At 36.9% G+C, this 12,125-nt stretch overlaps 1 protein-coding gene across 1 annotated transcript in view; it reads left to right on the top strand.

Annotated features, from left to right (window-relative positions):
• MAPK1 (mitogen-activated protein kinase 1) overlaps positions 1 to 9,134 on the top strand; it is a 38,853-nt gene extending 29,719 nt beyond the window's left edge. Inside the window, exons 7-9 of the mRNA XM_050906428.1 lie at positions 1,769 to 1,878; positions 2,606 to 2,733; positions 5,188 to 9,134. Coding sequence (XP_050762385.1) covers positions 1,769 to 1,878; positions 2,606 to 2,722 — 227 coding nt within the window. The 3' untranslated portion in view covers positions 2,723 to 2,733; positions 5,188 to 9,134. The remainder of the gene's footprint in view (positions 1 to 1,768; positions 1,879 to 2,605; positions 2,734 to 5,187) is intronic.
• Positions 9,135 to 12,125: the final 2,991 nt, after the last annotated feature.

The raw sequence follows: 12,125 nt of genomic DNA on the forward strand, positions 1-12,125 counted from the left end.
TGTGCAGACTGCATGTCAGTTCTAGATCAAACAGGATAATATCAATCAAAGCGTGGGTCCTTAGGCAGTATGAAAGGTTAAAATTTAGTGGGTTAAAAAATTCAGTTATGATAAGTGGAGCAAAAGTTATAAAAGCAAGGAATGTAATAATTGTTGCCTTTCTTAACAAGGCTTTAGTAAAGGGTAAATAGGATTTTGTTTTGCTAGATAGCTATTAACTTGCCCTTTAAATTCTACTTCATACAGTTTAAAGGTGGTTGTATTCACAGTACAGTGCTCTTTTACTTGCTCTGACACAATTCATAAGTAACTTTTTTTTTTTAAACTGATATGAAAATTTATTCTTGGTGAACATGATCAGGTACTGAACTACCACGTAAAAGCTGATTTCTGCAGATGGAACTGTGCAGAGCTGATTATCCTTATCATTGAGAGAAACAGCAGTGATTTATTCTGCTTTTATAATAGTGCTCATCAATGTGAGAATTTTTACCGTGGGCTTCTGACAGCTCAAATTGTAGCCGTGCTGATATGCTTAGCTGCTAGGGGCATGTGCCGTTTGCATGACTTCTGCAACACCTTTTCATCTAGATCTTCAGAGTAGCTTTGACAGAGCAGTTTTTCAAAAACCTGTTTGTCAATCATTTCAGTAAAAAGCATTGTGTACGACATGCTTTAGCATGGAGTGAGCATGTGAGTTTCCAGTGTTGAGAAAACCACGTCAAAATATTTAATGTTAATTGCTGTGCAAGTTTGCAGCTTTTTCAAGCTGCCGTTGAATGCAGTGGTAAGGTCTGTCTCTTCTGCAATGCTTGGTATGCATCTCATCCTGATGCAAAGCTGCAACTACTTTGCTGCAGTAAGAAGCCTCTATTTAAGTTCTGTGTCATAAATGATGTGGTGAGGAGAAGAAATGGAATGGAATTTAGGATGCTGCCGATATCTTCAGGCTTCTTGCTACTATAATAATTCTGTTTTCTTTTCTTGGAAAAGGAAAATGTGTTACAGTCAAAGTAGCTGAACAATTGCAGCAACTCTGACTTGTAACATTTGTCCAGAATTTCATCAGACCTCGCTCTCTGTCTTACTGTATCTTCAAGTTCTCTACGGATTCTTTACGAGTTGTCTTCAACAGATTTTGCCTGAATCTCATGAATATGAATATATTTGCATTCTAGCTGGAGAGTATCTTCTGGGCTGCTAGTTATGCTAGGATAGTTCACTGTGACGATCTAGAACTCCTAATGACTTCTGGATGACATTTTCGTCAGTAAACAGCCAACTTTTCTTTTCAGAATAAGAACATATTCTTGATTACTTACTCATTTCAGAAAAGCTCCATCTTGGTTTGGATTTTTGGCACAAAAATCCAAAGCATCTATTTGAGTGAAGAAAAAGCCTGATCTACTGAATTTCTGCTGTAGTTAAAAACAGATTGTACCATAAGGTTCCACGCATTTCTTCCCTCGACGTTCATTCTGACGCTGAAGAGCCTTTGGAAGGGTATACCTCCACTAGACCAGATCGTGCCAAAGGCAGCTGTAACCAGGGAATGCCGATAAGATGGGCAGGCGAAGATGCTCTGCCCAAGTTACGGGAAGCAATCTGCTGCTTCTATTACTGCTACTACAGCTGGGGAATTCCAGATGTAAATTGAAATTAGCACAAAACTTAGGGTAGCGTGTATTTTCTGTGTAATATCAGTGTTTATAACACTTCTGTACTTTGGAGTGCATATTAAACTCTTGCTCACTTTTTTTCCTCTTAGCACTTGATTTGTTGGATAAAATGTTGACCTTTAATCCTCATAAGCGGATTGAAGTGGAGCAAGCTTTAGCCCATCCATATCTGGAGCAGTATTATGATCCAAGTGATGAGGTAAAGACATTGTTAAAATGTAAATGTTGATTAAATGATGCACCAGGTTATTTTCTTCATTAGTTTAAGGACAGTGTTTCTGCTGCTCTAATGGAGTTGAAGAATGAATTGCATCAGTTTGCCAAAATTTTGTATTGCTTGTTCTAATACAACATTTTGGAGGCACAACACAATAAATAGATGCTAGGGTGTGCTCTCCTGAAAATGGAACTTCTCAGCTCGCTATGGTCTTGTTTCATGATGTCTGAGATAAAGGAGGAGAATAACTGAGTTTGCCGTCAGATTATGCATTTACAACCCCCCAGTCTGAACTCGCAGTAGTTTAGTATACAATTCTGATGAGATTTCAGATTACTTTTGGTGAAGAAGTAGGGGAGGAGGAAATAAGCTAGTTTTTCTTAAGGGACAGATATGTTTATTCTGAGAAATACAAATGTTTCAGATAACTTAGTATCTACCTGAATAAAAATTATGAGCCTTTAACAAATATTTTAACTTGTGGTTTAGATTCGAGTAGCTGCTTACTGTGGTTTGATTTAAAATTTGGTAAACTAATATATAAAGCACACAAAGGACTAATAGAACAAGTTCTTCCTTGAAGACTGCACAGTATTAGATATTTTTGTGAAGCACATTTTCAGATTTTTTTTCCCCATACAGGCACTACATGAAATTCAACAGAACAGTAACATTAAAAAAAGTAATAATGTTTCTTTATATTATTAAGCCTGTAGCTGAAGCACCCTTCAAGTTTGATATGGAGTTGGATGACTTGCCGAAGGAAAAGCTGAAAGAACTGATTTTTGAGGAAACCGCTAGATTCCAGCCAGGATATCGATCTTAAATTGTGCATAGGTAAAGTCACGGCAATACGAAACCACTCGGGCAGGGGGAAGAATTTTGGAACTTTGTTACCACTAGTGAAATGTAGAACTTTCTATTGCTAGGATAACTAGCTGTTAAAGGATAGCTTTATGCTTATTCATTTGACCTCAGTCCTGTTCTGTTGTTGAAGAAACAGTTTAGTTTTGCCTACAACATTGAAGTGTCTACAGGGAATCCAGGCAATTGCCTGAGATGTTTACCTAGTTTTTAGGTTACATTTAAGGAATACGAATTACATTGAAATAGTGCTTCTCAGAATAAAAGCTATGGTAACACTTTGAAATGCAAATGTCATTCAAAAAACATTTTAAGGGGGCAATGTTCTTCATATATTACAGACTGTTTTGTCATATGGCTTCAAATGCTTTTAAAAAATATTCTTCCTTAAATGTAATGTACAGAGGAGAAATCTAGATTATTTTAAAGGGGAAAAAAAACCCATGAACCTTCAGTATGATTTAACTTCAGTTTTAAGTACTTCTGAAATAGTGTGAGTAAATAAGAATAGGTATCTAAATATTCATAAATTAGTTATGATTAATCTTCCTAATCTTTTGAAGATTTAAAATTTTAATTTAAAATGTAATGTACTGATATTCACTGTCTCTGACTTTTTTTTTTTTTTAATCAATGAACTTAACTGGTCTTCGTGTACCATGAGGCTTGCAAGTCTCAGTAGTTTCATACAAAATTGGTCAAATACTGACTTGAATAATTTTTGTAATACTTAGAATCATAGAATGGTTTGGGTTGGAAGGGACCTTTAAAGGTCATCTAGTCCAACCCCCCTGCAATGAGCAGGGACATCTTCAACTAGATCAGGTTGCTCAGAGCCCCATCCAACCTGACCTCGAATGTTTCTAGGGATGGGGCATCTACCACCTCTCTGGGCAACCTGTGCCACCCTCATCGTAAAAAATTTCTTCCTTATATCTAGTCTTGTGGAACTTCTGTGATACTAATAGTTTAAAATATCAAAGTTTTGTGACTGGACAAGAAAAACAAACCAAAGACGACAGCCTAATCTAGGTTGCCTGTTTTATGGTCTTAAAAGTAGTTTCTGTGCTATTTTCCGTCAACAGCAGCGTTCTACAATCACCGTCTTTTGTTGGCGGTTCTAGCAGAAAGGTTAAGTTTTGAGCCAGTGAACTTCCTCACTGCAAGAAATCCATGAAAGAAAGGAAAAAAAAAAAAAGAAGCAGAGGAAACTTTTGAAAATACAGTTTTTACTTAAATAGGGTAACTTCTGTTGCCACTGACTTGAATATTCAAATGTGTATAAGTTCATAAATGAAGTCATTTTGATCTTTAGAAATACTGTATTTTGTTTATTTGAGCTTACTAGTTAACGTTTGAAACTATTTTAATAATTAAAAGTTAGGTAAATCTGAGGTTCACGCATCTGGCTCTTATTATTGGCTGGACATTGCCAATAGAATTAGACCTGAGACACAGTAACACGCGTGGTGCTTACTTCCCGTCCATGTTTTCTAAAGCTAATTCTGTACAAGAGGCACTGGCAGTACATGTACACATTCTGGAAGAAAATGACATAAATTTTTCGGAGTAAGATGAAACCTGTTACTAATAGGCTGTAGTATGAAGGAAGGGAGAGCAAATAGCTAACATCGTGGTAAATCGTAGTTTGTGATCTCTCCTGCTTGCCTCTTTGCCCAGACCATACTTACCTAGGTTGTATTAGGGATTAAGGGATAAAGGGATTAGGGATAAAGACATCAGTGATCCAGTGCTAACGGAAATTTCTGGTTTGCTAAAAATGTTACCTTTAAATGCTACTATGAAGAGTTGATTTGGCTGACATGATACTGAAATTTAAATGCTGTACTCAGCTTGATAATGATATGCTGGTAATTTGTCCTAGTCATTTGTGGTTAGAATTATTAGCTATTCCACATCACAACAGTTTAAACATAAGTAGTTGACAACCTGGTGAAGGCCAATCCCCAGGAGCTGGCTTAAAATGGACAGTAACAGCCTCTTCCTGTGCATTTCTGCTCCCCCCCCCCCCCCCCCCCCCCCCCCCCCCCCCCCCCCCCGTACTTTATCAGCTAGCTCTTCTGAGTGTGTTTATTTCTTGAGATTCAAAACTTCCCCCTTGGCTGTAGTTTTTGGAATTGAGAAGCAGTGTGAAAATAACAGATTCTTCAGACAACCAAATAATGTACTTCATTCATTAGTTATGATTAATCTTCCTAATCTTTTGAAGATTGAAAATTTTAATTTAAAGTGTAATGTACTGATATTCACTGTCTCTGCCTTTTTTTTTTTTTTTTTTAACATATTTGGTACTGCTGTCTATGGTAAACATAGTGTACATAAAGCATAGAAATAGGAAAGTATGCTTGTTTAAAAGGCGATGTTAAAACTTTCTTCACTGAAATATGTCTCTGCTCTTTTTTGTAGGACAAGGACTTAAAGGACTGGGCATGCTCAAACGTTGCTGTTCCTCTTCCCAGTTCTTTATTGTTGGTCATGTCTTGTGGCCTCTCTCAGCTTATCCACTAACTCCTTTGAGCCATTCAGGAGGGCAGTTCCTGGTAGTTTTGGCTTTTCATGCTTTCAATGAATCTTTTAAGCCTGAAGAATTGTAATTGACACTCCTATGCGTAATGCCCATTGTTGACCTGTTGCAGTACTGTACTGTAAGTGCACCTACTGCTGGCCGTATTTTAACTGCTTGCTTTCTGGTTTGAAAGATGCAGTGGTTCCTTTCACTCCTGGATCAATATCCAAGAAGATAATTCATTAGCCTGTAAGAAGTTTACGCCATGAACTATGTTTTTCTGACTTTACTGAAGTCGCTGGCATTTTTTTTAGAAAAGCTACTATTCAGGGCACTTTAAGTCAGTGACATCCCAGATTTTTTTTGCACTTCCTTTTTAAATAGAAATGGTTAGCATCCAATGGAGTTTATACCATTATGCTATGGATTACAGCATAAGTTGTGTTCACATTAATCTTGCTTATGCACTTGTTTGGGTGTCCTGTGCTGTACATACAGGTATTCTATACAGCGTAAGAGCCACATAGGAACCCAACTTAATTGAATTCATCTAAGAAACATTTTTTCCATGTATTGACAAAATTTGTACCTTTTTCTCCCTGCCTTTTCTAAAAGAGATCATTTAAAGTTTAACCATGTCGGAGGCATAGTACTTCCAAAGTTCATACCATGTAGTAGTGTTTATAAGGCTTGTGCAAAGAGAACGAGTGGCAGCTCGCCAACTTACATTTACTCACCATGTGGTGGAAGATTAACAAAGAACATAATGGCATGATGACCTAATGGTGAATGCTTTTCTCTGTGGAAGGCATCCATACGTGGTGGCAAGCGAGAAACCAAAATATGATGTTAATAAACTCAGTCTGCATCCTGCATACCAATGAAATGCTTCAAATGAGGATTGATAGTTTTTACCTTTGAATCTGATCACTGACATTCAGAATTCTTGCAGAGAGGAACACTGCATCTTTAAATGAGAAAGTTTGATTTTACTTTTGCTCCTACAGCATGTCAGCATCTCAAGTTCATTTCTTGCAACCTACACTATGGTGATTTGTAATCAAGCCTCCATGAGCTCGTGACATGAAGTACTGTTCTGTTGTCAAGTACTATCAAACTTTTCTGATAATGCTGAGTTAGGACAACCAAACAAAGCTAGCACTAAATAATGTTTAAAATTGTATACCTTTTAATGATCTTTTCAAGTATTTGTTACTGAAATTGTATAATGTGGAGTTTACTAGGTGTTATGTTCCAGTGCAGTGCCTCCTTTTCTTTCCCCACTGCTCTCTGTGGTGAGAAATTTGCCTTGTTTAAAATAATTACTGTGCCCTCGCATGACTGTTAAAGCTTTCTGTGCAAAGATGATTGTCTAAGTGCCACATGCCTATGATTGAGAAAAAAAATAATCTATTGTTACCTCTGAGTTGTGTTCAACTGAAATGCTATTCAACAAATAACTTAGGAAAAATAGTTCTATTTTTAGCTTTTCATATCTCTGCTGTCTTTTTCTCATTTTATTTTGGCAGCAGTGAAGAATGGATTGTATAAAGACTGCTTGCTAATATGAACAAAATGCACTTGTAATTCCTGGAAATAAATTTAAATCTTATATCTTCACATTAACATTAAGAATTAGTTTTTGGTTTCCTCTTGGGTAATGTGTTTGAATGGAAATCAGGTTCAATTGCTACTGTAGTATATAAGGATGCTTGCTGGTTAATAACTCCAGGCTTCCTCGTACCATTTAGTCTGCTCTTCAAAGAAATCTAGAAAGCCATTAACTTAGACTTCAATAGATAAGGGTGCTTACAAGATTCCATTTCAAAATTTTCTCTCTCCTATAGTTTAAGTGTTAGTCTGCCAAAACTAATTTTTAATAAGCAAGGGTTCATCACTAAAGGGCATTTTCTTTTAGGAAGTTCCTGTGGTACATAAATCTCTGTTGCGGGGAACGTATTAGGAGCATTGTCAGGACACTGCATAAGTGATCATTGAATTGTGGTATGGAACCTATGCTAAAAACATTTCTATAGAAATATGCACTTGACTGTTGATACTAGTGTAGAAATTTCTCTTGACGTTTCTACACATCTTTACCAAAATGCTTTTCTCACTCAGTTTTGAAAAGTTGAAATACTTCTAGAATCTCTGCTACTTGTACGATCATCCTTACTACAGGAATCATTTTTGGCATGGTTGGAAAGATGACTGTTACTGAAATTAGTTTGAAACACCTCAGTTTTAATTTATTAAGGAAGAACTTTGGCAGCTTACTTCATCCTTCTCTTCCCAATTCTTTTTTTAATACTTTCTTTAATTTTGGGGTTTTGGGGAGGTGTAGACTTACCCTTGCATTCTGTCTCTCCGAGCGAGAAGCCGAGGGTTTGCTTTACCTAACATCTGGTGCTTTCGGGCTTTCTTCCTTCGCTGTTCTTGCTGAATCCAATTGGCATCCATCAGTATCGGTAACCACATTTATCAATCTTTTACTGAATTCGGTAAACATTGTTGGGTTGAATTTGTTGATGCGTCAAATGCAGAAGCATGATTTTTTTTTGTCAGATTTTGAAAATAGTTTAAAAGAAGGTGCCTATAACAACACTGTGTTAGGTCAGTTATTTCATCATTTTACATTGATTTTTTTTTTCTTTATGTAGTTTTTATATTTTAGAGCGGAGAACAGCAACTCTTAATTGAAGTAACATGCATATTTCATGGTAAAGATGTTTTGGGAATAAGGAATGTAAACAGTTCACTGTCAAAAACATTCCAACCTTACAGCTGAAGAAAAATATGCAAACATAAAATTCTCCTGGATGCTTTGGCAAATAAGCATCTTACTCTGCTGTCCTGACTGTCGCCAGACTCTTCCTCATCAATATCACACGTTATATCAAATCTGAAGTGTACGACACACTACATGGGCTGAGCGGTGTGGTGCACTATGAGCTTTCAGGAGTAGCAGTGATGACGTAACTCAGCAGTGGCCAAACGAAACCCAAGGAGTTGAGCATGGTTTTCCTTACAGAAAGAGAAAAAGAAAAACCTGTTGTTGCTGCCCACTGTAATATGCTACGATATATTTATACCATGTCGAAGTTGTTTGCTGAGCAACTGTACTATAGATTTAAACTTTATTAATATATATTTGCTTATGTTAGTGTAGTTTATATAGTCCTTGGTTATTGATAAATTTATTGTGTTGTTACAGCACAGTGATATGGTATAAATATAGGTCTATACATACACACCATATACTCATGAATTTGGTCCCTTGCATAGTACTTTTATATTTGTACAGCAATGTCTTCAAGCAATCCCAGATTTTAGGGGAAATATTTTTGTAAATGCAGTGGTTTAAACAAAAAAGTCCAAACAATCCTTTTACTAAGTTTTAAATACATTTGTGGTTCAAAATGGTTTAGTTAACAATTGAAATCAAGACACTAAATTAGTGAAAAGTGCACATTAGTAAAGTGAAGCTTACAGTGGTTTTTGTAGCATGTGCTGTGATCAAACTAAGTGAAACATTGGAGGAAATGTAAAAGTTGGACTACCTTTGTAAATCTAGAACAAATTTCTAAAGGTTGCAGCTGGTTTACTTACTATTGTTGCCTTTTCTTGTGTTGTATCAGTGTAGAGCACTCTTAAAATACTCAAACTGCTTTGTCTTTGCTTTGTACTGTTGGTGCCTTCTTAGTCATGTACCCCACAAGTCCTGCATAGCTAATTTAGTTAATGGTAAGTTTAAAATAAAAAAGCAAAGGAAGATTTTATAAAAAAAAAAAAAAATCATTTTCTGTATGTTCTTATTCATTGTAACAATTAAACGTTTATATTGTGACAGATTTGTGATTTGGTTAATCTGTATAGATCAATTGTAAGTAGCAAAGGTTTATATTTCGTCTTATTCTTTTGATGTTGTAAACGTATGTGATTTTCTTTTTTAAATCAGGTAACTTAATGTTCTGTTTTGTTTTTGGCATCTGAATCTTGTAAAAACAAATGCAAAGAAAATCATTAAATTGTGTCCCTGTATTACCAAATCAGCATAGTACTGTGCATATATAGAATGACTGGAATTTTGCTTTAAAATGAACTGCTGTTTTATAAACCATAAATATATACTGATGTGTATTACATTAGCTTATCTAAAAAATGACTGTCACTTGAACACTGCAGTAGTGAGTAGCCTACATTGAACATTTGTAAATACTCAAGTGTGTTTGTTCCACTGTATGACTATACCAGCTTGAAATTAAATTAGGGAAACCATCCAAAAAAACACAGGTGAAGTTTCTTTATAGACAGGCAGAAATGTTTTATCTTTGGTGCAAGAAAGTTATGAAATCATCAGTATTTTGAACTGTTGAGCACAGAGTACTGCAAATAGATTCCAGTGTATCTGATGATTCACAGGCTTTTTTAACACTCTTTATATTGATATTAATATAGCTATCGCACTGTTCCCCTGAAATCTTGAAAATAATTACTTGAGCAATCCTTAGAGACCAAATGTTTTCATTTTACTACAAAAAGGTTCTTCTCAGGCCAAGGGTTTGAAACGTGTGATTTCTGGGAGCAATGCAAGTAAGCTTACATCACTGTAATAGGCTTTTAATGAATTTTTTTTTAATTTTGTTTTTAGCCTAAAATCAGATTGTGCCAAAGAACTGAACTCTTAAAAGGTGTAGTTGGATAATGGCAGCTAGAAACTTCCCTTAATATGGAAACACAGAAAATGTGACCTGAAACTAAAGAGAGCTTAGCCGTAACTGACAGGTCTGTAACAACTCCGAGAATTGGCTTGTCAAAATCCATCTCTCCATCCCCTCTTTGGCTTTCACAGCAGAGTATGTGATTTTTTTTTTTTCCCCCAGAATATTACAGAATTTCATTTTTGCCATAGATGGGTTTACGCGTGTTCTTACTTTTTTGTTGACTGTAGCTGCCTCTCGCTTTCTTTGTTCCCCCTAGCAGAATGCTGTATTCTCAGTAGCATGTACTTCAGTGAGTTACTTCAAGGTATAACTACACTGTAGCTTGTCTCAGGGAGGTTTTGACAAGCTACTGATTGACTTAACACTCTTGTAATCCTTGTTTAAGTAGGGTTAGTTTGAATTATCATGCCTATTTCCTGTATTTCACCAGAATTGGACGCTGATCCTCTCCATCTGTAAGCTTCAAGTATAGCGGGCACTCGTAAACTGTTGGAGTCAAAGACTGTAGAGATGGGTGCTGGGGTCCGGGTGTGGGCTTGTGGTTTATGTGGGCTGGCCTGTTTCAGTGAGAGCCCCCTGGATGCTCTGGAAGCTGAGCTGCCTGCGCTGGGGGAGATGGTGCACTCAAATACTCACGAAGGCTTGTGAGGAACTACTTTTGAGTTCAAGCCCTGCTTATTGGAAGAGATACCAGTGTAGGTTTGATGGCATCAAGCTTTGTAGAGCTCCGATCCCAGGACTTCTTCTGCAGACCAAAGATGCCAGCTTCCGTGTTGTGCATGTTTCATTTTCAGTTAGTCTTTCTACTAAATTGCATATATGTAACACTTGACAAGCTTAAAAAGTAAGAAAAACATCTGAGGCATGTAGAAGATGTACAAACTTCATTGCATCAATACATGCCATGTCTGTTGATGGTTGTCTTGCTCTGATGTGTCTTTTCACCATACATTAAACTCTTCAGCTAGCTTCAGAAGAGTTCTAGAGCTGGAACTCCGGTTCCAAAGTTGGCTTTGGTGAGTCTGCCAACATCCTGGTGCTCTGCCAGGTGCAAGAGGTGGCCAGTGTTCACATCCCCCGTCAGAAATGTGGCCTCACTCATGCGGTGTTCATGTGAAGGCTAATCTTGGAAGTTAGATATGGCAATTGTTCTGTAACCCCTCCCTCTTTCCCCTTTATAAATTACTCACACTGATGACTTTCCTTCAGGTGTGTTCCAGAACTCTGCCTGTTTTTTCAGTATATCTTGCTATCGACAATTTACTTTCCTCTTTGTCTTCCTATTCAAACTGAGTCTAAACAGGTTCCAGTTGTTCAAAAAATCTTTGTTCTATAGGATTTGTGAGCTTTCTGATGATAAACAACAGATTATTGATCCTGTTAGCTAAACTGATGTAAATCCAGTGAAGAGGTAAGCAAGAAAGCTGGAAGGTCTCCTGGGACTCTTCCTGTTGGAAGCACAGCACGTGATCTGGTAACTGCATGTGAATTTCTGGGAAGGCAATATAAAAATAGACATAAGGAACAGAAAGGAACAATGCATTTGGCTAAGATGTGGCATGAAACCCAGTTCCACTGGGTTTCTTTGTTGCTGTTGGGAACTTCTGCCTGAAGTCCAACAGTCCCTGGTTCAAACTTTCCTCTTTTTGACTCCAAATCTTTAAATACCCTGTGAATACTGAAAGCTTCCTGCTACTTCTTTAAAATCGCCTCTCATCTTCCTCTCAACACACACACACACAGAGCCCCTTTTCCTTAAGTTCCTTCCCTTTCCATCTGTTTAATTAGTCTGGTAGAGAAATGTGTGGTCCTTCTAGCTTTTCATTTTACTTGGTACAGAGGTAGCTTATGTTTGTACATGAAGGCTGAAAAAAGGAGCCTTAAAGTATTCTATTTCTGATTTCCCAGAAAAGAGCAAGAAATACCTTGACAGCATGTTGGGTTTGCAGCATTTTCTCATCTAAAAATACAGAGTTAAAAAATACTTTTATGTATCTTGTGTGAGTCTTTCTGTGAGTTTGTGTGACACTCAACTGTATTAGCTGTTGACTGAAATACTGCTTCTCCATGTCTCCTTCCATTGTTGCTTGGACCGGGCTGACCTTTGATCTTGC

Source organism: Gymnogyps californianus, chromosome 16, assembly GCF_018139145.2.
Source record: "Gymnogyps californianus isolate 813 chromosome 16, ASM1813914v2, whole genome shotgun sequence".
In the NCBI taxonomy this organism is placed as follows: domain Eukaryota; kingdom Metazoa; phylum Chordata; class Aves; order Accipitriformes; family Cathartidae; genus Gymnogyps; species Gymnogyps californianus.